Below are 26,968 nucleotides of genomic sequence, written 5' to 3'. Positions count from 1 at the left end.
GCCAGTGCCGCGAGGAAAGATGGAGCCGGAAAGCTGGCTCCATGATGTTTTTGAATGATGACCTTAGCACAAGCATCCCGCTCCTGTGCAGCTACAGTTGTGCTCATAAGTTTACATACCCTGGCAGAATTTATGATTTCCTGGCCATTTTTCAGAGAATATGAATGATAACACGAAAACCTTTCTGTCACTCATGGGTAGTGTTTGGCTGAAGCCATTTATTATCAATCAACTGTGTTTACTCTTTTCCAATCATAATGACAACAGAAACTACCCAAATTTACATACCCCAGTTCTTAATACGGTGTGTTCCCCCCTTTAACATCAATGACAGCTTGAAGTCTTTTGTGGTATGTGTGGATGAGGCTCTTTATCTTCTCAGATGGTAAAGCTGCCCATTCTTCCTCCAGGTCCTGTAAAATCTTGGGCTGTCTTGCATGAACTGCACGTTTGAGATCTCCCCAGAGTAGCTCAATGATATTGAGGTCAGGAGATTGAGATGGCCACTCCAGAACCTTCACTTTATTCTGCTGTAGCCAATGACAGGTGGGCTTGGCCTTGTGTTTAGGATCATTGTCATGTTGTATTGTCCAAGTACGTCCCATGCGCAGCTTCCAGACTGATGCATGCAAATTGTCCTCCAGTATGATAACACACTGCATTCATCGTGCCATCAATGCTGACCAACTTTCCTGTGCCTTTGTAGCTCACACATCTCCAAAACATCAGCGATCCACCTCCGTGTGTCACAGTAGGAATGGTGGACTTTTCATCATAGGCCTTGTTTACTCCTCTCCAAATGTAGCGTTTATGGTTGTGGCCGAAAAGCTCAATTTTGGTCTCATCACTCCAAATGACTTTGTGCCAGAAGGTTTGAGGCTTGTCTCTGTGCTGTTTGGCCTATTGTAAGCGGCATACTTTGTGGCATTTGTGTAGTAATTGCTTTCTTCTGGTGACTCGACCATGCAGCCCATCTTTCTTCAAGTGCCTCCTTATTGTGCATCTTGCAACAGCCACACCACATGTTTTCAGAGTGTCCTGTATTTCACATGGTTATTTGTGGGTTTTTCTTTGCATCCCGAACAATTTTACTGGCAGTTGTTTCCTTTTTATATCCCTTTCCTGTTCTATACAGTTCAACTACCTTTTCCCGCAGGTCCTTTGACAATTCAATGACTCAGAATCCAGACACGTCAGTGCAGCACTGGATGAAGCATGCAAGGGTCTGTCAGGAGGCCAGAAACTCATTGGCCTTTTGTACACACACACTGATTACATGCAAACAGATCACAGGTGAGGATGGTTCCCTTTTATAGCCATTCAAACACCTTTGTGTCAACCTGTGTGCATGTTATCAGGCCAAAATTACCAGGGTATGTAAACTTTTGATCTGGGTCATTTGGGTGGTTTCTGTTGTCATTATGATTGGAAAAGGGTAAACACATTTGATTGATAATAAATGGCTTCAGCCAAACACTACCCATGAGTGACAGAAAGGTTTTCGTGTTATCATTCATATTCTCTGAAAAATGGCCAGGAAATCATAAATTCTGCCAGGGTATGTAAACTTATGAGCACAACTGTATGTGTTGGGAAAGCTGCGGCCCATTGTTGACTAGGTGGGTGGCCCAAGGCACCTCCGTGTTCAGAGGAGCTCAGGTATGTCCACCAATATGGATTACATATATTGTATTTGGCAGATCAAAGTGAGCAACAATAAATCCAGTCACCGGACACCAGAAGGGTCCCATTTTGGGGTAATTCCAAACTATGTGATTAAATCTACCATGCTTCCGAAGACATTTGAAGCATGTAGTTGATTACCAATCTCATATAGTTTGCAGGGGGTATACTATATCACATATAGATATGTGAGTTCCCCGTTCACTTTAGTTGCGAGGAATTGCACAGATCTCATGCTTCAATGGAGGGGTTGAGAAGCCAACATCGCCTGTGAGGTCCAGTTTAGCTCCAGGTGGTGCCTGAAAGGTGAAGTTTTGCAGCAGCGTAGTAAAGAAGAGGAACAGTTCCATTTTAGCCAACGTCTCTCCGGCACAACTTCTCTTACCTAAGAACAAAAGTAAAGTAAAGAAACTGGTTTTCAAAACAAGACTGAAGCTGAACTCAGGGTAGAAAAAGTTTCATTGAAATATATTTCTAAATAGCCACAAAGGATATAAATTGGCATTTTGCGCACCAAATGCCATTACAAACACAGTTATTAAGTAGCAGTGACATCATCACTGAACTGCACATAGCCCATGCAGAGAGCAGAGCTGTGGAGACAAAACCAGTCACCCAGCACATGGAAAGAGAGCAGCAGTGACCGCTCTTTATTACAGGAAGCTCCAAGTGTCACACTGGATTACTGCACAGATCTGGAAGAAATACACAAAGTTCTCCAAGATCCAAGGAAGAATACACAGGACTCTTGTAGGAGGACAATATTTACTTATGCTGGAGTTTAGGTTTACAGACAAGCATTTCATTTCCCCATCTGTGGGAATGACATCCTTCCAGGTCAGTGCTTCTTAACTTCCATTTCTGACCTCTACATGTCCTGTTACTCAGGCATTAGGCTCCATTCACAAAGGCATTCAACATTAGAATCCATTCCCAAAGACATTGGGCTCCATTCACAAAGACATTAGGCTCCATTCACCAAGGCACTAGGCATTAGGATCCCTTTACAAATACATTAGACATTAGGATCCATTCAAAAAGACGTCAGACATTACAGGTGAAACTCGAATAATTAGAATATTGTGCAAAAGTTAATTTGTTTAACTAATGCAACTTAAAAGGTGAAACTAATATATGAGATAGACTCATTACATGCAAAGCAAGATAATTCAAGCCGTGATTTGTCATAATTGTGATGATTATGGCTTACAGCTCATGAAAACCCCAAATCCACAATCTCAGAAAATGAGAATATTGTGAAAAGGTGCAATATTCTAGGCTCAAAGTGTCCCACTCTAATCAGCTCATTAAGCCATAACACCTGCAAAGGGTTCCTGAGCCGTTAAATGGTCTCTCAGTCTGGTTCAGTAGGAATCACAATCATGGGAAAGACTGCTGACCTGACAGTTGTGCAGAAAACCATCATTGACACCCTCCATAAGGAGGGAAAGCCTCACAAAGGTAATTGCAAAAGAAGTTGGATGTTCCCAAAGTGCGGTATCAAAGCACATTAATAGAAAGTTATGTGGAAGGGAAAAGTGTGGCAGAAAAAGATGCACAAGCAGAAGGGATGACCGCAGCCTGGAGAGGATTGTCAGGAAAAGGCCATTCAAAAGTGTTGGGGACTTTCACAAGGAGTGGACTGAGGCTGGAGTCAGTGCATCAAGAGCCACCACACACAGACGGATCCTGGAAATGGGCTTTAAATGTCGTATTCCTCTTGTCAAGCCACTCCTGAACAACAAACAACGTCAGAAGCGTCTTACCTGGGCTAAAGAAAAACAGACCTGGTCTGTTGCTCAGTGGTCCAAAGTCCTCTTTTCTGATGAGAGCAAATTTTGCATCTCATTTGGAAACCAAGGACCCAGAGTATGGAGGAAGAATGGAGAGGCACACACTGCAAGATGCTTGAAGTCCAGTGTGAAGTTTCCACAGTCTGTGTTGATTTGGGGAGCCATGTCATCTGCTGGTGTTGGTCCACTGTGCTTCATTAAGTCCAGGGTCAACGCAGCCGTCTACCAGGAGATTTTGGAGCACTTCATGCTTCCTTCCGCAGACGAGCTCTATGGGGATGCTGACTTCATTTTCCAGCAGGACTTGGCACCTGCCCACACTGCCAAAAGCACCAAAACCTGGTTCAATGACCGTGGGATTACTGTGCTTGATTGGCCAGCAAACTCGCCTGACCTGAACCCCATAGAGAATCTATGGGGCATTGCCAAGAGAAAAAAAAAAAGACATGGGACCGAAAAATGCAGAAGAGCTGAAGGCCGCTATTGAATCATCCGGGCTTCCATAACACCTCAGCAGTGCCACAGGCTGATAGCTTCCATGCCACGCCGCATTGAGGCAGTAATTGCTGCAAAAGGGACCCAAACCAAGTACTGAGTACATATGCATGCTTGTACTTTTCAGAGGTCCGATATTGTTCTATGTACAATCCTTGTTTTATTGATTGCATGAAACATATTCTCATTTTCTGAGATTGTGGATTTGGGGTTTTCATGAGCTGTAAGCCATAATCACCACAATTATGACAAATCACGGCTTGAACTATCTTGCTTTGCTTGTAATGAGTCTATCTCATATATTAGTTTCACCTTTTAAGTTGCATTACTGAAATAAATGAACTTTTGCACGATATTCTAATTATTCGAGTTTCACCTGTAGGCTTCATTCGCAAAATCATTAGACATTACACTCCATTCACAAAGGCATTAGACATTAGGATCCATTCACAAAGGCATTAGACATTAGGATCCATTCACAAAGGCATTAGACATTGTGCTCCATTCACAAAAACATTAGGCTCCATTCACCAAGGCACTAGACATTAGGATCCCTGTACAAAGACATTAGACATTGGGATCCATTCACAAAAACATTAGGCTCCATTCACAAAGACATTAGGCTCCATTCACAAAGACATTAGACATTAGGCTCCATTCACAAAGACATTAGACATTAGGCTCCATTCACAAAGACATTAGAGATTAGGATCCATTCACAAAGGCATTAGACATTGGGCTCCATTCACAAAGACATTAGGCTTCATTCACCAAGGCACTAGACACTAGGATCCCTTTACTCCAGCTCCGGAGCCACTTGTTAAGCTCCCTCAACTCGCGCTGTCTGTCCGGAGACATTAGGATCCATTCACAAAAGCATTAGGCTCCATTCACAAAGACATTAGGCTCCATTCACAAAGACATTAGGCTCCATTCACAATGGCATTCGATTCCATTCACAAATACTTTAGAGATTAAGATCCATTCACAAAAGCATTAGACATTACACTCTATTCACATAGGCATTAGACATTACACTCCATTCACATAGGCATTAGACATTAGGCTCCATTCACAACGGCATTAGACATTAGGCCCCATTCACAACGGCATTAGACATTAGGATCCATTCACATAGGCATTAGACATTAGGATCCATTCACAAAGCTCTTTTCTTTTTTAATACACAAGTGACAGTGATTTTCAGCTATGTCCAATGAGATTTTAAATTTACAGTCACATGGCAATAATAAAGATCCTTAACCTGTTGTTAAAGCTTTGTGCATCGAGTTTAATGTCAAGTCCAGCATGTGATTTGCAGTCTTTTTTGAGCATCCTCGGCATTGGTTGCCTGTTGCAATGGGGGTTGGAGGAGGAGGTTAGTATCCCATTGTGAAGGCCAGATTTAAATGATGTGCTCCCCAGGTGACAGTCGCTGCATTTTATCCTATCAGTGCAACTCAGGTCCCAAAACATTGTAGAAAATAATACATATAATATATGCAGCATGAGTCTTTTATTTTAGGGTGGCTACAGATAGGCCGATGTAAGAGCAAAGAGCCGACTTGGCCACCTACAGCTCGGAAGTCGAGCAGTGCATGGCCAGCTTTTAGGTGTGGCGAGGACTCTAGGCAACCCAAGTCTTCTATCCAATGCAGCTGTCACGTGGGTGCAAATGTCTAATGGAGGTTTGTATTCTCTTTTCTCCATTTTGCCACTTTATGAAATGACTGGCTATGGCCCAGGTTTGTAACACTTTTTATGGTTTCAGCTCTTTTAATTACTCACCAGCAGAAAATGCCATAAAAGCTTCATTCTTAACAAAGTTTCCATTAGAGTCCAGAAAATGCTGAGGGTAGAACTCTTCTGGTTTCTCAAAGTGGTCTTTGTCTTTTAGTACAGAATACAGCAATGCAATGACTTGCGTGCCCTGCAAAGGATTTAAAAGAGAGACCTTTGGATAGGACATAACTAAGTGTATTGCATCTGATTGTCAAACTCAAAGTCATATACGACATGCACTCAGGGACAATCGGTTGTATGAAAGATGGCGCTGTACATAGCAGAAAAAAATTGCCGTCTGGAGACGGCAACCCGCAGATGCTGCAGTGCCGTCCGTCCGTTTTTTTACTACGGGCGGACGGCAAGAGGTTAATAATAATAACAACAACAATAACAGTAATATAGCCAGACCTTGGTGGACCATCTGACCAGCTTGTTGGGTATCAGACATGTGAGTTTCGTTTCATTATGAATCAAAATTTGTCTGAATTTACTGCAATTCGAACATTTGGATACATCTGCATTTCCGAATCCCAATCACAAGTGACGAGAGAGCATGGAGCCGCCTCCAGGCCAATCAGGAAACTGGGCAGAATGTAATGACATGCTGCCCGGCTTCCTGATACAGGAAGTATCGGGCTAGTCATCGGAGCATTTGGGCGAGTACGAGTACTCGCCCAAATACTCGGTATTGGCGCCGACATCGATACTGGTATCGGTATCGGTGCATCCCTAGTGTTTGGGATGCTATAAATTCACATGGGCATTACGTGCAGCACCCATGTATTGTGGACACTGCTCAGCCAATAATTATTTTGTCAGAAAAGGCTTAGCTTGGCCTGAATGCTGCATGTCCAGCTCAGTGAGGAACATGGAAGTGTGTTATCAGCCATTTGGCTCAGTACATCCTTTAGAACCTGTGGTTAGGGGGCCACTTGGCAAGCTCAGTGTCCTCTTTTTGTGATTGTATTTAAGAGCTACAAATTGTATGTATACACCCCCTTCATCTCACTGACTGACATTTATATTTACATGAAGCAATCTTCCTAAAGGAAATTATTTTCCTCTATCACCGCCAAGAAATCTTTGCATGACTCCAGTTGTGTTAAATGCTAGGGGCAGCATTAGTAGTAATCGGTCCCTGCCGCATGCACAGGAAAAGGAGCAGAGTGAGCAGCATTGAGGACTCATCAGTCTGTTGGCCCAATCAGCAGGCTGCAGGTAGGAAGCTAACACTACCATATTCCATAACTTTAACTAAGAAAGTGGTATCACCCTCCTGGTTGTACTGTCTGGCAGATATGAATCAATCAATCACCCAAATGGCTGGACAGATCAAGTCCTTACACAGATCAGACAGCTGACATACTGTATGTGCATACCAGCTGTGTTTTTAGCTCTTTGTCTGTAGTCTAATAGCTGACAAATGGATAAACCTTGATGTGAAGTTCACAGATCCCACCAGCAGAGTTGCAGACCCTGGGATCTGATCAGTGTTCAGAAGAAGTCTATTCTTGATCCCCTGCATAGGCAGTACAATTGTACTGGTGTGGCCATAACCTTAACTGGTGGAAAACAGAGTGGTCACCAAGTCCCAGCTATGCTATCCAGTATGTCACCAGCCCACCCAAGTTTCTTGCCTGAGCTTCAACTTGCTGATCTAATCAAACCTACATGGGGATATGCATACTACCCCACCCCGTTACCACACGACAGCACTTGGGCTCATTGGTTTGCTGCTTGGGCACCAAGCAATGAGTTGTGGGGAAGCAGATGAATTCCCACGTGTTCTTACATAGTGGAAATTCTTGTATGTCCTTGCATTGGATTGGAACTGGGAGGGTGTATGGGTGAGAGCAAGTGGATGGCATGTAAATTCTGCTTATTCTATGTAGAGTAAACCTGCTATTTTTCCCAGTATGCATTTGATATTTTGCTCAGTTCTTGTAATGAATAATAACGTAAAACATGATACGTACTTTAGGTATAAAAAATCCCTTCAAGGTCACATCTTGACTAGTAGAATGTGGAACACCCGTTGGTGCAATATTACCAAATCTTAGTATTTCATGTATGACGGCATCAGTATATGGCATGTCTTTTCTGTGCATCAGACGAGCTTCTCCTGAACCAATTACTTTCTCTATTTCATTCTGAACATTTCCTGTCAGTGAAATAAAGACAGAGAGATTTATTTAAAAGGGTTTTCTTCCTTTGAGATAACTTCAATCTTACTTCTTGTTTGTTAATGGTGCCCATTCTAGTAGTGTTGAAATGTTTAGATATCCATTCATTCTAAATAGCCTCTCAGCCCATGCAGTTGATTCTATATTAAAACATGTGTTTTTAAAGCTAAACTGCAAGGGTATAGCCAGGGCCAGCCCTATAACAAGGCAGCTGTTGCCTCAGATGGCATCTCTTTGGGTCACATGGGGGGCAGATGTGTAAGAGCTCTGAATTTCCACCGCCCAGCTCTTAGCAACCTGGGACTTTCTGGCCAGCAACCCTCCCAGATCCTGGCAAGAGTTGAGCGGGATGCTCTGGCCCATGTACCTCCCAGCTCCTGGCAACCAGTGATGCACCAACCACCACATCAGGACGGTGATTATGGACACATATAAGCTAGGGATACATATATTAGAGTTGTGTTACCTGATAAAGAATTTGTATTTCTGGTCCTGAGGTTTACACAGTTTCGCCACACAGCATAGCCCTGTGAGGCAAGGGAGGAGACATAATTTTTGTCTGAGGCATTAGTAACACTTACAGGTCTCCTCCCCACCCTATCCCTTACAGCTCGCACTTCAAAGACACCTTTGCTCTTTCTATGACAGTCACATGTCACTACTCTCTGTATAAGTGTAAGTGAATGGTCGGAGATGGAGATGAGAGCTTAGTTGTTGACTTTTCATAAAAAGTCCACATTTGCATATCAATAGCAACACTGTTCAGTCTTCTTTTGTGGAAAGAAGAAGTGTGTTTGAACCATGTAATGAAATCGTTTATAGAGAAGCCTTTGTGTTTACATGTTGGGGTAATGAGAAGTTTCACTTGATATGGGTAAAAGTCCGCTTTAAGCACCATGCCCTCAATATCTCAACATTATAACATAACATCTAAGAAAGACCCAAGTATAAGGTCAGCAGCTATAAATGCTAGTTTCCTAACTGCCTTATCCAGAGTTTTCAGGACTTATAATCATTGACTATCGACAAGTACATGGACCAGGAGTTCTGACATCACTCTGACATTGGTTTCTGAATGCTTGCTCAAGGTCAATGACTCAAACTATGGTGCCACAGCCAGCTAGGCAACTAGTATCTACAGAAGAAGGAGGAGCATCAATTAAACCATTGTGTCTTTTTCATTTCTACTCTAATCTACTCTGGATGGGGAGCCTTTGTAGTGAAATGGATCAGAACCACAACTGGGTTCACACAAGATATCTGCTGCTGTTCCTAATTATGTTGCACCGGAAGCATCACACAGACACAAGATTATGGTCTATAACGCTTCTGTTCTTTATTACGCTAAGGCACGAAGATTTATATAGACAAGCAGCTAGTGCTGTGTGCCAAGGTCATGTGAGCGTAGCGTTATAAGCTTCTGATTGGTTATGTCCATATAAGGTAAACTTCCTCCAGGAGCTAAAACATCGTTATCTTGGGTGTAGTCCCGAGAGGAGGCGCCATCTTAGTTTCTTGTTATTCACACGATGGGAGGGAGGTGCAGATAGAGGAGAAGTCATTTTTATCAAGGAATGTAGAAAGAGTAGCTACATATATCTATATTAAAACAAATGGTCATTTTACTTGATTTCCATTACAGTAGTATTAATGAAGAGGATGTAAAAGGGCCCTACAGACATGGGGAAAGATTCTGGTGGTCACTGAAGACAACATTCTATTTATCTATTGCATTTTAATGACTCTGGGAGTGCAGTCCTAGCCTTTTGGTGGTGGTGTGCATCTTACAGTCATTATCATTCACTGTTTGGCCTAAATGTAATACTACATGAATCAGTGCAAGCAGTCATTAATTCAGTCATGTGGTTTAGGTCATCCTTCAGATAGCTGAGAGGACGGAGGTCAATGGATAACACACTACCTTAACCAATGTCAATAGCACACAAAATGAATCACTTACTCTGGATTTCTGGGTATTTCATAATTAGCAGGAGGCCCCATCGGAGGGCTGTTGCAGTTGATTCCATTCCAGCCCCAAATAAGTCTGAGACAAGAAATGCCAAATTGGCATCCGTGAAATGTAAATTGGGATTTGGCTTTTCCTGAAAATTCATACAGTTTACAGTCAATCATATTTGCCTTAGAATTGACTGGATATAGCATAGAGCTCCAAATACCAAGTGCTAAATCTAGACATTTCCCAGAAATGTTAATCAATAGCCCTACCGACTCCCACCTTACTGTTGCCCAGTTTGGCTATCTACGATAATCAGGGCTGTCTTTAACTCAGGGCAAAAGGGGCAGCTGCCCAGGGCCCAGTCGTTGCTGTGGGGCCCAAAGCAGCTGCCCCTTAAGCAGGTCCTGCACTGCAAAACTCCTACCACTGGCCCTGCATCTCAGCACTGAGAGCATAGCGCTGGATGATCGCAGAGCAGAGCGGGTCACATGGAGGGAAGAGCTGGGTGGATTCCCTCCATCTCCATGCTGTGTGTGCTGGAGGAGGTGGCTCTTCTATTGCCTTGGACGCTGGCCTTTGCACCTGGATGGGTGAGGGGACTACAGCCTGCATCAGGGCAGCATGAGCAGTGGGTGTCTGCTGGTGAAGCCCTGTGTGTTTGTACTGCATGCTGCATGTGTGTATTACAGGACTGGTTCAAAAGAGGTGTGAAAGAGGCCATTTATGTAAAAATGGAGAAGCCAAGCTTGAATAGAGGTGGGGGGGAGGGGGGAGGGGGGAGTGAGACATCTATTGTCTGCCACATACAATGCTGTTTTAACACCTCTCTCTGGGAAGGTTATTAACACATCAAAACAACCCAATTATGCCAATGCAATTAACACCTGGTTGTGACTAACAGATTATGTGGATTGGAGCAACATTCACCATATTTATTTCCAGAGAATGTTTTTACAAGTTCTGAATTGAGAAAGCTGGTCGGCTGTCCAGTGCAACGTCTTCAAGAAAAATACAGCAAGTCCAGTTGCCTTGACTTATTTTTACAGATATACCATGACCTGGATGAATGAGAACCTTCACAGACACTACCAGGAAATGTCACAATTACATCAGCCCAGATTTCAGGGCTCCAATCTAGAAAAGAAGACATCTAAAGGCAAATCATTGTATTTAAGAACTATTTCAATAGCAACAGCAGTTAAGTGGTGCTGTGAACTCGTCATTGAAGTCTCCTATTGATAATTTAATGGCTAATACATCAGATCTGAAGGACAGACTTAACCTTTAGGGTGCATTCACACCAAAAGTGGAAGGAAATCACAAGTTAATGGAGGGTTAATTGACTTGCAATTGTACCTTCTGATTTCCTTCCAATCGGTTGCGTTGCAATACATTTTTTTAACGGATGCTAATGGAAGGGCACTGAAAAATGAATGGGTGTGAATAGAGCTAGATAACAATGGATTTGCTGCGTTACTTTGTGCTGAAATAAAGCAGTGCATGTTCTCCTTTTTTTTTTCAGCACAATGCAGTGTAATGCAACAGAATGGAGTGGTGTGAACTAGCCCCATTGACACCCATTCATTTTTCAATGCCCTGCCATTAGTATCCGTGAAATACAGGTGAAACTCGAATAATTAGAATATCGTGCAAAGTTCATTTATTTCACTAATGCAACTTAAAAGGTGAAACTAATATATGAGATAGACTCATTACATGCAAAGCAAGATAGTTCAAGCCGTGATTTGTCATCATTGTGATGATTATGGCTTACAGCTCATGAAAACCCCAAGAACCCCAAATCCACAACCTCAAAAAAGTAGATTATTACATGCAATCAATAAAACAAGGATTGTACATAGAACAATATCGGACCTCTGAAAAGTACAAGCATGCATATGTACTCAGTACTTGGTTTGGGCCCCTTTTGCAGCACTTACTGCAATTACTTTTGCACGATATTCTAATTATTCGAGTTTCACCTGTATGTATTGCATTGCAACAGATCCGGTGTGAATGGACTGTTAATAAAAATATCACATAATCAGGTATGTAATATAAAATGAGTTCTACCTCTTTTTGCTTGACAAGGAAGAAATCAATTAAACTCCTCTGATCATAGACATCCAGTTTATTATTCTGATTGGTGAAGGTTTCTCTAATAAAGGCGTGCATTTCATACAGGATCTGATGAGCTTGTTTGTGACTTCCAGGAAACCATCGGATCAGAGATGGGAATGCATTATACAGCTGAAATAAAACATATTAAGACATTTTTTCTAAATTCTTTATACATCAGCCCCTATTTGGTATAGAGCTCCCTGAGATTCCCGGGGAAACTCATTAAAGCACATGTTAACGATCCAGGAGAATGTACAAAGTAGTAGTAGGGTATGTCCAGGTAAGTATCAACTGAACACCAATGCTTCTTGTTCTCACTGTCACTCATTAAAGGACGTGTTAACTTTCATAGTTGCCAAGTGTTTCGCAGTGTTTACATTCAGCAGTGTTTGCATGCAGCATCCAGGAGAATGTAGCAGTGGGGTATGTTCAGGTAAGTAACAACTGAACACCAATGCTTATTCTTGCGGTCATTGGATTACTTTTGATTCTAATGTCATCAATAATTTCTGGTATATTTTTTCCATTGACACCAATACAAGGGCATATTCTTTTCCACTGACACCAACCATGGGACTTATTTTACTCCCATTCACACCATAAATGGGGCTTATTTTATCACATTGACACTAAGGGGTTGAGTTATACAACTTTAGCCCAGTCATATGCTGGGTAAATGCCATTTGAATGCCATTTCTGCCACCAGGTGGAACCAAGGAGCTTATGGAATTCACCCAGCATATGATTGGGTAGAAGTTTTATAAATCCACCCTATAGATATGAGATCGGTTTGCTCCCACTGACACTAACATTTTTGGGTTACCTTTGGTTTCACTGGCCCTTAATGATTTAACATTTATTTTGCTCCCACTGACACCAACAGTGTAGGTGTTGGTGATAAGGTTCACAAAATTAGGGAGGGGTATCTGGTTGGTCCAACAAGATATAAAGGTTCAAAGCAGGTTTTATTCACAAAACAGGGAATTTTCATAGAATAAGTAGGTACATATACTACACCTTCAACTTGTTTTGTGGCTACCACTGGCCACTTCATCAGGGTGGTGTGTAACAAAGATATGTTCATTCTAATATGTACACATGGCAGCCATTTGTATAGATAATCAATAATCATGCTCCCCAGGAGGTGAAAGGGGATACGGCTCCTTGGTGAATCCAGTGGTGGATGGACCCATTGATGCACACCCATTAAGGCTTAATGTTAATCATCCAAACAACAGAGTATGACCCAATACGTTGCTTTTGTCTCATATAATTGATTACATTTTCCCATGTAGAATGCTTGTGGTGTGCTGGTGATATCATAAAAAAGAAAACATTTTATCGTACTGACCCCAAGGAATTGGGAGTAGTAGGCATTGTAGGCATTGGCTGTTCTCTTAACCAGAGAAGGACCCTCTGCTTGCTGTTTGGCATTTTTTTAATTTTTGTTATGCATTGGTACTTGTCCCCAGTGGCAGGTCCAAGAAAAGGCTGAAGGAGGAGAGCTCTTAGTTCTTGTGAGGTTATCCTGAAGGAGGGGAGCTCTTAGTTCTTGCAGGGTTATCCTGAAGGAGGAGAGCTCTTAGTTCTTGTTAGGTTATCCTGAAGGAGGAGAGCTCTTAGTTCTTGTTGGGTTATCCTGAAGGAGGGGAGCTCTTAGTTCTTGCGGGGTTATCCTGAAGGAGGAGAGCACTTAGTTCTTGTTGGGTTATCCTGAAGGAGGGGAGCTCTTAGTTCTTGAGGGGGTTATCCTGAAGGAGGGGAGCTCTTAGTTCTTGCAGGGTTATCCTGAATGAGGAGAGCTCTTAGTTCTTGTTGGGTTATCTTGAAGGAGGAGAGCTCTTAGTTCTTGTTGGGTTATCCTGAAGGAGGGGAGCTCTTAGTTCTTGAGGGGGTTATCCTGAAGGAGGAGAGCTCTTAGTTCTTGTTGGGTTATCCTGAAGGAGGGGAGCTCTTAGTTCTTGAGGGGGTTATCCTGAAGGAGGAGAGCTCTTAGTTCTTGTTGGGTTATCCTGAAGGAGGGGAGCTCTTAGTTCTTGAGGGGGTTATCCTGAAGGAGGAGAGCTCTTAGTTCTTGTTGGGTTATCCTGAAGGAGGGGAGCTCTTAGTTCTTGAGGGGGTTATCCTGAAGGAGGAGAGCTCTTAGTTCTTGTTGGGTTATCCTGAAGGAGGGGAGCTCTTAGTTCTTGAGGGGGTTATCCTGAAGGAGGAGAGCTCTTAGTTCTTGTTGGGTTATCCTGAAGGAGGGGAGCTCTTAGTTCTTGAGGGGGTTATCCTGAAGGAGGAGAGCTCTTAGTTCTTGTTGGGTTATCCTGAAGGAGGGGAGCTCTTAGTTCTTGAGGGGGTTATCCTGAAGGAGGAGAGCTCTTAGTTCTTGTTGGGTTATCCTGAAGGAGGGGAGCTCTTAGTTCTTGAGGGGGTTATCCTGAAGGAGGAGAGCTCTTAGTTCTTGTTGGGTTATCCTGAAGGAGGGGAGCTCTTAGTTCTTGAGGGGGTTATCCTGAAGGAGGAGAGCTCTTAGTTCTTGTTGGGTTATCCTGAAGGAGGGGAGCTCTTAGTTCTTGAGGGGGTTATCCTGAAGGAGGAGAGCTCTTAGTTCTTGTTGGGTTATCCTGAAGGAGGGGAGCTCTTAGTTCTTGAGGGGGTTATCCTGAAGGAGGAGAGCTCTTAGTTCTTGTTGGGTTATCCTGAAGGAGGGGAGCTCTTAGTTCTTGAGGGGGTTATCCTGAAGGAGGAGAGCTCTTAGTTCTTGTTGGGTTATCCTGAAGGAGGGGAGCTCTTAGTTCTTGAGGGGGTTATCCTGAAGGAGGAGAGCTCTTAGTTCTTGTTGGGTTATCCTGAAGGAGGGGAGCTCTTAGTTCTTGAGGGGGTTATCCTGAAGGAGGAGAGCTCTTAGTTCATGTGGGGTTATCCTGAAGGAGGAGAGCTTTTAGTTCTTGTGGGGTTATCCTTAAGGAGGAGAGCTCTTAGTTCTTATGGGGTTATCCTGAAGGAGGAGAGCTCTTAGTTCATGTGGGGTTATCCTGAAGGAGGAGAGCTCTTAGTTCTTGTGGGGTTATCCTGAAGGTGGAGAGCTCTTAGTTCATGTGGGGTTATCCTGAAGGAGTAGAGCTCTTAGTTCTTACAGGGTTATCCTGAAGGAGGAGAGCTCTTAGTTCATGTGGGGTTATCCTGAAGGAGGAGAGCTCTTAGTTCTTGTGGGGTTATCCTGAAGGAGGAGAGCTCTTAGTTCTTACGGAGTTATCCTGAAGGAGGAGAGCATTTAGTTCTTGTGGGGTTGTCCTGATGAAACAGTTTCCCAGGCAAATATAAAAATAACCAGCAGCATCCACCCATAATTGGCTTTTGCAATAAAGGGGAACTTACCTGTACCATTAGACAACCAATGATTCTGATTATTTCATTATTAATTGCCAAAAGCCTGCAGAATTTTGGATCATCATAGTTGAAGCGATGGCCCAATACGATGGAGATGATGATATTGGCCACTGCAGCGTACAGAATGCTGGTGTTTTCAAATGGTCTTCCTTCAATAACAATAAAGAATAATCAATAATATGTTTAAAGAGCGCCTACATTTTAGTAATACACATGGGGGGAATTTATCAAAACTGGAGCAGGCAGAATCTTGAGCAGTTGCTGGTGGAAACCAATCAGCTTCTCTCTTCAGTTTGTTCAGTTAAGCTTTGCAAATGAGAAGCTGATTGGTTGCCATGGGCAATTGCTCCAGATTCTGCCTGCTCTAGTTTTGATAAATTCCACCTATAATGTTGTGAAAGACAAGGATCTGAGAGGAAGACATGCTTCTTTATTAGTGGTGAAGTCTGTTAGTAGATTCTGTCCATTGTGTGGGATAAAAGGCAAACCACTATCCAAAAAGGTATTGGAAGCTGGACACTGCCATCGGAGATATGTACTAATGGAAAAAAAAAAAGCAAAGCAGGTATAAGGTCTATTTATGTGGCTTTGAAAATACAGAGGCCCTTTAAATAACATGCTCGGGGCATGGCTGAAGCTGCATGTGCTGTTATGGAACAGTATGCTTTTTACAGACAGTGAGACAGTGTGCATTGGCAGCACGTATATGTCTATACAATTCATTGTTCTTTCTGTTACGTTAGGGTAAGTTTGGCTTATGCTATATACGAATGAGGGATTGGGGTTTGCAATTACATATATGGTATCAACATAGCTCACGGGTCTCTTTTTGCAAATATAGAAAATTATGAATACCCTCAAGTTTAGAGATCCCATCCATGAGCAAAACGTATTTCAAAGCATATTTCATTTTTTATATCACAAATTTTAATCCCATATGAAAGTTTCATGCGAGATTAAAATCTGTGATATAAAAACTTCAATATGCTAAAAATACTTTTTGCTCATGGATGGGGTCTCTAACCTTGAGGGTATTCATAATTTTCTAAGTTTGGCTTATACATAGCAGCACCCCAGTTTGAAAAAGGCTTTATTCCAGGTGGTTCTAGCAGCAAGATACAAACTGTTTTGCCGCTGGCCAATTTTTAATAAAACTCTCAATAAAAATTAAAGTGACACTAAACTCAGGAGATAAACCTTTAAAATGCTTGCAAGTCCCTTAACTATTAACAAAAATGTAACTTATTTCTATATCACTCGGCTGTAGAGCCTCAAATAATCTCTGAATTGGTGCTGACACTGTCCTTCCTTCTGGAGGGGGGCTACTTGTGTTCCCCATGGTCCCTGTGTGTGTTGTAAAGTAGTCACCGCTCCAAGCTCACTCCTGTGATGGACTACAATCTCATGTTCAGTTTACTAATTAGTATTGAGATTGTAGTCCATCACAGGAGTGAGCTTGGAGCGGTGACTACTTTACAACACACACAGGGACCATGGGGAACACAAGTAGCCCCCCTCCAGAAGGAAGGACAGTGTCAGCACCAGTTCAGAGATGATTTGAGGCTCTACAGCCGAGTGATGCACAAATAAGATACATTGTTGTTCATAGTTCAGGAACTTCAATGCATTTTAAAGGTTTAACTCCGGAGTTTTAGTGTCACTTTAAGGGAACTCCTGCAACCATGAACTGCCAACAGCAGTATTTCAGGAATGAAGTCGAGTAGCACTATTGCTATGTATTGCAGTGTATTCCATTTTTTTAAACAGTACATATTGCATTTTGATTTTCCCTTTCAGCCCCAGAGATAAGAATGGTAAATACATATGTATGATGAACTTTTGCAAATTTTTACCACATCCAAACACAGGAAAGCGAAACCTTTTTCTTACATAGGAAAACAAAATGCATATGAAAGTTACAAAACAAATGTAAAGCTTCAATGTGCATAAATGAACTATAATGTAAGCATAGGTTCTGATGAAGGGGGCGTGCCCCAGAAACGCGTAAACCTTTTGCTAACACAGGGATAGAGGACGCTGGTGAATTTCATCACTCCAGACTCTCCCTGCTAGAGGTCTCGACTTCTCATCTTACTCTACTGGTTTTTATTCAAATGAATTGTTGTAAGTACAGCCTTAGAGCTGCGTGTTTTAATTATTAAATCACTCTTTTACACTATGGAGGTGCTTTCTTTTGTTCCTTGTTTCTTAGACTGGTGGTCAATCTGACCTGTGGGAGCTGCCTCTCTCGTGTTTGTTGCATCTAATTGCTGGGCACCCTGTAATTGAAGGCGCCTGTATTTTTTCGTCATTTTGAACTATAATGTGTTAAAACATTTGTAGGAACTTCCAAGTGCAGGAGTACAAGCATGCCCTAAGCTATGTACAAAGCCAGTGAAGCATGACATAAAAATCAGTTTTAGGTGCGCCCTTTAACAAATCTGTAAACTGCACATATTATACATTACAAACATTTTTTCCTAGATTTAGATTTTTAAGAAGGTGACAAAAAAATCTGCTTTTGACATGTTTTTGTTTGGGTTTATTTTTTTTTTTTGTTTTAATGCCTCTGGAAGGCTGTTAGGCATACAAGGCAAATCTACTCCTAACTGAAGGCAGAAGTAAGGTCAACTGCAAACTCATTCCCCTATAATTGAGTACTGGATCAGTGTTATTTTCATTGTCTAGGTTTAATTTGCCTCATCAGAATTCCTAATCGGGCCCCTCTCCCACCCCCAGGCCCCATAGCAGCTGTGTTGGCTGCCACAGCTATTGTTCAGCCACTGTCTGTATCCTAATGACAGAGCAGATCTCAAGAACGCTGCAGAAAGCTTTATAAATGTTTTGTAAATCTTCACAGTACAGAGTGCAAATACACTGCTTGGCCCAAAAAAGTCACACACTCTTCAATTTCGTTGAATTATTTACGCATGCATTCATATTTGATTACGCACGCATTCGCCGTGGTATGGTTTCGTTAAGCTTATGCAATGTCACATTTATTTCCATCCAGAGTTGCATTCATTTTTCACCAAGATCTTGTAGTGATGATGGGAGAGTCGGACCACTGCGTAAAGTCTTCTCCAGACATCCCAAAGATTCTCAATAGAGTCAAGGTCTGGACTCTGTGGTGGCCAATCCATGTGTGACAATGATGTCTCATGCTCCCTGAACCACTCTTTCACAATCTGAGCCCAATGAATCCTGGCATTGTCATCTTGGAATATGCCCAATGTGCCATCAGGGAAGAAAAAATGAATTGACGGAAAAACCTGATCATTCAGTATATTAAGGGAGGCTGCTGACCTAATTTTTAACGTTGATGAACCCTAGACCTGACCAGCTGAAGCAACTCCAGATCATAACACTGCTCGAAATCCAGGTGGGGACTTTGTTTTGGCCAGGCAGTGTATAAAGGCTGAAACTCACATACAGTACATGATTTGCTGATTTGCTCTTTCAATTTTTTTTTAATGGCAGCAATGTGTGGGGCCCTGACATGTCAATCACTTCTAATGATATCCATTGAAGTGCACCTTCACTTTTCTCAGCTGCTGATACATTTTGTAGATCTGATAGATCAAATCTGAAGCAACATTTTATTGTGTGTAACCAGCTTGTTTACAGAAGTTCAAGTTCACTGGGTAAAAAAGTTAATACACGGCTCAACAAAGAAATCTACTGTATCAACACAAACATAACTCGTTCCTGACCTTTGTAGGCTTTGAATGTGTCTGCTAGATGTCTGCATTCTTCACTGATCTTATCTTCTATTGTTGTGCTCCGGGTCCCCAAATCTCGCAGAGCAGAATGAGTGAACCGTCTCATGGCTTTCCAGTTGTCACCATTAGAAAACAAAATACCTGAAGAAAAATGAAACAAGCAATCTATCAGTTGGATGTATTTTTTTATAACCTCTTCCTTTGATTTAATGGCTGGAAGGTTTATGTGGATGAAGACACCTCCATGATTCCACATGTGGTGGGGTCAGTGTAAGGGATGAGGTTCAAGTTCGCAGTGTCACAGGGTTCGCCTCAAACTCTGCCTGTTTGTAGTTCAACATACGGGCAAATTGAATGGATTGTTCGCCCGCCCGACAACAGCGACCCTCCAACTGCTGCAGGAAGTAATTTGTTTAGTGGTAGTAGCACTACCACCACTAAAGAGTAGGGATGGGCCGAGTGTTCGATTCGAACATGAGTTCGAGCGTTCGGGGAACGCCGAACTTTATGGAATGTTCGCGGTTTGTTCGACCGCGGACATTCCATAATACAAAATGCCCACTGAAGCTCTGATTTGTTAAAGTCTTGCACCTGACCACAGGTCAGGTGCAAGACTTTGCCCAATCAGGGCTCAGCGGAGGAGGGGCTTGAAGGAGAAAGTTCTCTATCAGGTCCCCCCATGCTGTTTGACAGCAGGCAGTGGGCGGGTGCAATAGCCAGCTTGCTATTGGCTATTGCATTTTACAATATCCAATAGCAGGCTGGGTATGGCTCAAAGCCTGCAGACAGAGGCGGCTCTTTAATTAGGCAAATTAGGCGGTCGCCTTAGGCCTCGCGCTCCCGAGGGCCTCGCGGCCGCCTAGTTTGCCCTGTCAGAACGGCATATCACCTCGCTCGCAGCCAGGAAACGTTGTGAGCTCTCAGCCCTGTCGCTGTCAAACTGACAGGAGCGATAGCGACAGGGCTGAGAGCTCATCCGTTTCCTCGATCATCGGTGCGGTCCATCCACTGTCTTCTGGAGCTCCGCCCACCAGCCAATGAGAAGAGACCTCACTCCTCCCATCCACCGCACGAGGCTGGCTGGGAGGGCGGAGCTTATCGTCTCACCATCCTGGTTAAACCCGACAGCCCGGTGAGACCCCACAGGCCTGAGTGGGGCCTCATGTTTAGGTTTCGCCTAAGGCCTCGCAAACTCTAGAGCCGCCTCTGCCTGCAGATGAAAAGAAGGCAGGGGGGTGGGGCAGAGGAGAAGTGGACGAACCGGGAGAAGTGGAGCGGACGGACCCGGGAAGAAGAGCAGACAGACCGGCAGAAGAGGAGGTGCAGACAGACCGGAAGAAGACGAGGTGCCGCGGCCGGACGGGGGAACGGAGAAGCCAACGGACCAGGGGAAGACAGCAGCAGAGGTACGGGGGCAGAGGAGCTATGCAGTGGTCTGTGTTCCCGATGCCTCCGCCAACACAGGCGGGGAGAACAGCGGGGATTTGAAGGGACACAGGCTGCTGCAGCCACATGTACCGGCTGCTGTATGGGGGTCGAACATTCGACCCCCATACACTTGCATTACGTTCGAGTTCGTACATTTCGGCGGTTCGAATGTTCGAATACGAACCAAACACGGGGGTGTTCGACTAATCCCTACTAAAGGAGTTATTCACTAAAAAGCCAAAGGATCCAGTCGTAGCTTCGGCTGATCATTCGACTCGCTTCAGCCGCCTCTGCCCTTCACTTCACAATAACCCGTACAGCAGCCGAAGGCAGCTGAGCTGAACCCATATGCTTCGGCTCGGCATAGCCGTAGTGACACCCGAAGCGTGGAGAAAGGTCGGTTGAAGCAAATGACAGCTGGCCGGAGCCTGGGGACCTGGGGATGCTGATCTGTCATTAAACAATAACAACTGGACAGAGCGGGCCGTGACGTCAAGGCAGCTGGCGGCCAATAGGAAACAGTTGGGCGGAGCTAGCTGTCACCGCTTGCTCCACCCAATTGTCAGCCGTGATCTCAGGGCTGGCTGCGCCTGGTTGTAATGGTAGATCAGCATCCCCAAATGACCTGGGGATGCTGATCTGTCATTAAACAATAACAACTGGACAAAGCGGGCCGTGACGTCAAGGCAGCTGGCTGCCAATATGAGCCAAATGCCGCTCAGCGGCATTCAGCTATTCTCTCACTGCCATTCGGCCCCTATGTTTCTCTGCACTTTGGCAAAGCCGATCATGCAGAGCATGTTCGGCTGACTGAAGGCAACTGATGCACGGCTGAAATTAGCCGTACTGAGCCTGGAGTGAATAGCCAAACGTCGTTTGGCTCTGTTCGCTTCGGCTCGGTTATTCACTCGGCTGCCTTCAGCTGCTAAGTGAATAACCCCCTAAATGTTAGTTTCTTACCCAAGACCAAGTTCGTTCCCTTCATTGGTTACTAGGAAGCTGGTGGCTGCCTGCATCCTAGTAACCCATGACGTTCTGTGACCCCAGCCTGCATCATAGCAACCAATAAAGATCAGATAGTTGCCAGCACAAACCCAATGTGTCATTGACCTATTATGTCTTATTGAATCATTGTCACCATGTGTCATACATGGCCAACTTTTCTGAGCCATGTTGGTTCCCTTACTTGGGGAAACACAGTGATGCTGTGTGTGCCGGTGATCTTCTTTGGCATTCCACATGGCACCATCCATGTCTTCATTACGAGCACCACCATCCTCTAAGGTTGCAGCACTGTATGGAGTGCAGGTGATTCATAACAATATAGCAACCAATGATGCTGTGTGGACTAAACCATGATTGGGTAAAATGCATCAGTGCAGGTGGACCTGAGGCAGGACTGGTTAATGTTGTGTGATCTGCAATAAAATACTGACATACGGGACATGGTGTGTGGCTGGGTTTTTCTCTCTGATTTAAATGAGCGTGCTACTAGTATTTCACACATATTTCTCTGTCTAAGGGTGACTGCAACCTTGTGGGGGGCCACAAAAAACCATTTATATTCACTATTGAACTGTAAACTCTTAGAAATTGTTAATGTTACCGTTTCCCTTAGTTAAGTCCTTGAAAAATGGCACATGTGGTCTATCGACAAACACCTCGGCGTGGTTGACTAGGGCATCTTTCACCGCCTCATAGCCGGACAGCACAACTATCTTCTGTGGCCCTATCTGTAGGCTGTACACTGAGCCGTATTTCTTAGCAAGCTGCAATGAATGTAATAGAGAAATCATTATTATTCCCAAAAATCCAACTTGCATTACATTTTTTAACCTGAATTGTATCAAATTACTTTCCGAGAAGTTGAATAACAGCTTGGCTCCTTATTTTTCTGAAGGACTCCCAGACCTCTCTAGCTGCTATTTTGCATCTACTGTATTATGAAATATTTACCAGATTTTCCTATTTAAATTTGTTTATGCCTAATGACCATGCTCATTTTAACCACAACCACTAAACACACCCCCATTTGTAGTCACACTCACAACATCATGTCTCCATTTTTAACATACCCTCAAACAATTGGACCCAGACTTCTAGAACAAGAAACAGATATAAATGTCTTGGGTACCCCAGGTGGAGAAATGATGTGAACTGTGTGGTGAAAATGCCGTAACAGTGGGAGCTACCTAAAGGGGTATGAATAAATAAAACCTGAGCCTACTCAGTCAAGAGTGCAGGAGCCTGAAGTGCATAACACACATAGTGAAGAATTCGGGAGTAAGTAACACTCAGAGTGCAGGGATCAGGCATGCAAAATCACAAAGACCAGGAATTTCACAAATTTTCACTGGTCAGGTGCTATAGTATGGGCAATAATAGGGATCGACAAATATGCCAGCCCCCTCCTTATGAAAGTCACCTCTCCCATCAGCCTTTCTTCAGTGTGTGTTGAGGAGTAGAAGTGTACAGTGCTTATGTGCTACCTGCAGAGCTACACAGTGTAATATCCACTGCTATATAAAGTGCTCTATATTGCCACTGCTACTTTACAGTGAATTTAAGTGTGCTGGGCCCCCGTTATTACTGTGCGGTTCAGTGCTCCATTACCGTAAACTACATTGCCGTATGTACCACCCACTGTAGTGACAGTGAATAGACCCAATAGTCCTTTTTAGGACTCAGTCTAGTGGTGCAGCCGTTTCTAGTTGGTACTGAGTAGGTCTCTGATAAAATCCACTGTAGTTTTGTATAAAAAATGCCTCGTCTCACTCTTTCTTTTCAAATGTGGCCTACTAAAAAGGCTTCCATGATGTACTGGGTATATGTGGTGTATTTCTGGCTCTTTTCTCTATGAAATAATTCATGGCACTTTTTGTATTTCTTAATAAAAAGTGCCTTGCCTCTCTCTCACTCTTCATATGATGCCTAGTGATAAGGCTAATATGTTTTGCAATGCTGAATTTTTATTTCATGGTAAAACCTGAAATAAAAATTTTAAATAAAATAAAAAAAAACTTCAGTTATAGCCTAATACAAAGGCTTTATGTGCTATTTTGTGCTCTTGTTCTTGACATAATATACATGGTATAGGCAGGGTGTCAAGTGCTAGATTCCAAAAATGTCACAAAAGCTTGATTTAAGAATATTTTCATCTCATTGACCAACCACTAGGAGATTTATTCACAATGTTGCATGCTATAGGAGAAAATAAAATATTTGGGAGAACCTTCTGGTAGTTCTTCTTGCCTCCCAGGCTCTGCCTAGGAAGCACACATGTGCTTAAAGAAGATATGATTCAGGCTGAGGGCCTGAGGCCTGCACTGCCTTGTTAAAGGATTTACTCAGGAGGAGTGAATCTGGAACCTGGATAGGAAGACCAAGGGTGATCCACTGCAGAAAGAGTGTTCAGGGAAGATGAGTACAAGATCGGACCTCACATGAAGTTTAGTGGCTCATCCAGGGAGTTTGTGTGCCGCTTCTGCTCAACAATCAGAAATATACAGAGTTTATAAAACAAGCACAGTTCCCCTTAATTAAAGAAATCCTATAATCGGAGCTGTCTATAAGTAAAAAAAACAGGCTATATATTTGTATCAAAATTGAATGAAAAAAGATTTAAAGAGTAATAACAGATATAGAAACACCTAATAACAAGAACATCTAAAATCAATTAAAATGAAACAAGTCCTCCTTGATATGGCCCGAAGTGTCAAATAGTGCTGATAATAATGCAGTGACCACCAAAGTGGTCGAAGAGTCACGGCTTTTTTGACACAAGTGCTGTGTTTTAAGAAAAAATGTATTTGGGAGTAAAAAAAAGAGATGTACTCACTTATGATGAAGTTGCATGATAAGGCAGTTCCTGAGAAGGATGAAATCCAGCAAGTAACTAGTTTGTCCACAGAGTTTGCCTCGACGGTCCGTTATTGAATTCCAGAGGATCGCATCCTTATAGTGTTGTGTGCACACTTCAGGGGCTGTTGCCGGTCCTCTGTACTGGCTTCCGCCCACCAAGTGGTGACAATTGGTGTATTCCGTAATGGAGATGAGAGGCTTTTATTCCACACGTGCGGCCGCACTGGGAAAAGCAGATGAATGGAACTCCAGGGTAGTATATCACTCACATAGCGGTTCGGGGATCCATCAGCTTATCCGTAGCTCGTATATCCCTCTCGTAGCGGGTCAGAGATCTGCCAGCGTCCACTTAACAGGGACAAGCAGCGTACACTCAGTATGCAAAACAGGCTGCCGAATCCACTTCTATTGTAATGTAGCTGATTTTACTCGTAGCTGTTATTTTGAAAAGAACTTCAAACAGCCGGCGAGAGGGATATACGAGCTATGCATATACGAGCTACGTTGCCTTATCATGCAACTTCATCATAAGTGAGTACATCTCTTTTTTTTACTCCCAAATTCATTTTTTCTTCAAACACAGCGCTTGTGTCAAAAAAGCTGTGGTGGTCACTGCATTATTATCAGCACTATTTGACACTTCGGGCCATATCAAGGAGGACTTGTTTCATTTTAATTGATTTTAGATGTTCTTGTTATTAGGTGTTTCTATATCTGTTATTACTCTTTAAATCTTTTTTCATTCAATTTTGATACAAATATATAGCCTGTTTTTTTTACTTATAGACAGCTCCGATTATAGGATTTCTTTAATTAAGGGGAACTCTGCTTGTTTTATATGATCTTTGAAACCCGGGAGATCTGTATTGATATTTGTTACTATAAGCGTGACTCCTTTTTTCCCCTTTGTGTTGACAAATATACAGAGTTCCAGTCTGGCATCTTATTCTGAATGATTATGAATAGAACTTGAGTGCGCTTGTGGTTCTTTTTGACGGTGCCCTATTGCCCTCTCTTAGGGTTGTTTAGATTAAATAAACTGTTAACTCTTTCAAAAGTTTCTAGTGCTCAATTTTTGCACCCCTTAACAAGTCAAGGATCCAACCTAGGGTGAAGTGCCAGCCCACTAAGCCACATGGGGGTCCCTAAACACCAAGAGGGTGCTACAGCTGTTTGACAAGAGTTCTGCCTTACACGAGGAGAGCAGAAGGGAAGAAAATGTCTATGTCACTTAAATGAAGAAGGTTGTGACCTGCCTTTAATTTTTATGTGAAGAACTGTGGATGATCATACATTTGTATGCCCAGGATCATACCTCATGAAATGTCAGGTGGGGTTTCTTTATGTTTATCATGTGCATATTTCCAATAATTGGTAAAGCTGGAGGTCCCGGAGGGAAGTTTGGATGAACCTTTTTCTTCTTTCCATACAAAACAATTGCCAGAAAAGTACAGGTAACAATTGAGAGGATAATTGTGACTGGATCCGTTAGATACATGTCTGCAACCAGATCTGGTGACAAAAATAGAAATGAGAATCTAGCACTGCACAAGAAAAGATCATAAACAATTGGAATGACCAATTGCTAAGTGATATAAAGCCTAACAACAAATCATATTTCATTTTCCTGTAGTGAAATGAGGAAAAGGACGGCATCTGATGGTCTGTATTGGTTACTCTACACTAAATGCAGACATTGAACCTTTCACTACGTTATAGACATGTGCACTGCCAAAAAATTTGTTTCGTTTTAAATTCGGATTTGTGTTATTTTGTTTTTCAGGATTCGGGTGTGAAAGCCAATTTGGATTCGGAATTCGGAATCGGACGAAATTCGGTAGCGTTAGTACGAATGTTCGTTTCGTTTTCTGTTCTTATTCGTTTCGCTCGTTTGTTTGCAGCAAAAGTGACATTTGAGGGGGAAAAAATATTTTTCTCCTTCTCTAATGTCACTTTGCTCCAACGAACGAAACGAATAAGAAACGAATAAGAACAGAAAACGAAACGAACGTTCGTACTAACGCTACCGAATTTCGGAAATGGAAATTCGGATTCGTTTGCATTCGTTATGTCTGTAATTCGGAATTCGGATACATCCGAATTTCCGAAAATTCGTCCGAATTTCGTTCCGGAACGAAACGAATCGCACATGTCTACTACCTTATAGATACACCTATTAATGAAAATTCTCCTGTTCACATTCTACACAAAGCTTGAAGTACAAAGAAAATTATGGGGACAGCCTTTACTGATCTCTAAAAAAGCCAGTCTCCGAGTCACTTAGTATGCTGCGTGCTTGTTCTTGGTCTGTAACTAAAAATCTAGTAGCCGACTACAGCCAAGGAAGAATTGTTTTCAGAAGAAGACCAGTAGTGGCAGCCTCCGTATTTCTTTCTGTACAAACAATATCACTTACTGGCTTAAGCTCCAATTTTACTAGCTCAAGCTCCAATTTACACAAACAAATACTGTAACAAAAACTCGACTCCAAGCCATTGTAGATGTTCTTTAATAAGGTATTGCAAAAACCAAGCTAGTGAAGAGTGCACTAACCCAGCAGTC

General features: G+C 42.9%; 1 protein-coding gene across 1 annotated transcript; it reads right to left on the bottom strand.

The window, feature by feature from the left end:
- Window positions 1-1,889: 1,889 nt before the first annotated feature.
- LOC108798796 (cytochrome P450 2K1-like) lies at window positions 1,890-25,904 on the bottom strand. Its single transcript, XM_018570582.1, has 9 exons — window positions 25,722-25,904; window positions 22,152-22,314; window positions 19,109-19,258; window positions 15,384-15,544; window positions 11,970-12,146; window positions 9,900-10,041; window positions 7,733-7,917; window positions 5,760-5,901; window positions 1,890-2,068 (listed from the first exon to the last, which is right to left on the bottom strand). The coding sequence occupies exons 1-9, from the start codon at window positions 25,902-25,904 to the stop codon at window positions 1,890-1,892; spliced, it is 1,482 nt and encodes a 493-aa protein (XP_018426084.1).
- Between the last annotated feature and the right edge of the window lie 1,064 nt (window positions 25,905-26,968).

Source organism: Nanorana parkeri, unplaced genomic scaffold (genome assembly GCF_000935625.1).
Source record: "Nanorana parkeri isolate BGI_ZX_2015 unplaced genomic scaffold, ASM93562v1 scaffold1561, whole genome shotgun sequence".
Classification (NCBI taxonomy): Eukaryota; Metazoa; Chordata; class Amphibia; order Anura; family Dicroglossidae; genus Nanorana; species Nanorana parkeri.
This window is presented reverse-complemented; position numbering and strand designations above follow the sequence as displayed.

Excerpts from the sequence above, each read along its gene's own strand:
- LOC108798796 (XM_018570582.1), bottom strand. The coding sequence starts at position 25,904 with ATGTATCTAACGGATCCAGTCACAATTATCCTCTCAATTGTTACCTGT. Across the intron at positions 19,259-22,151 it reads GGACTTAACTAAGGGAAACG|GTATTTTGTTTTCTAATGGT; the intron begins GTAACATTAACA and ends ATTTTTCTTCAG. Across the intron at positions 15,545-19,108 it reads CACATTCAAAGCCTACAAAG|GAAGACCATTTGAAAACACC; the intron begins GTCAGGAACGAG and ends TTGTTATTGAAG.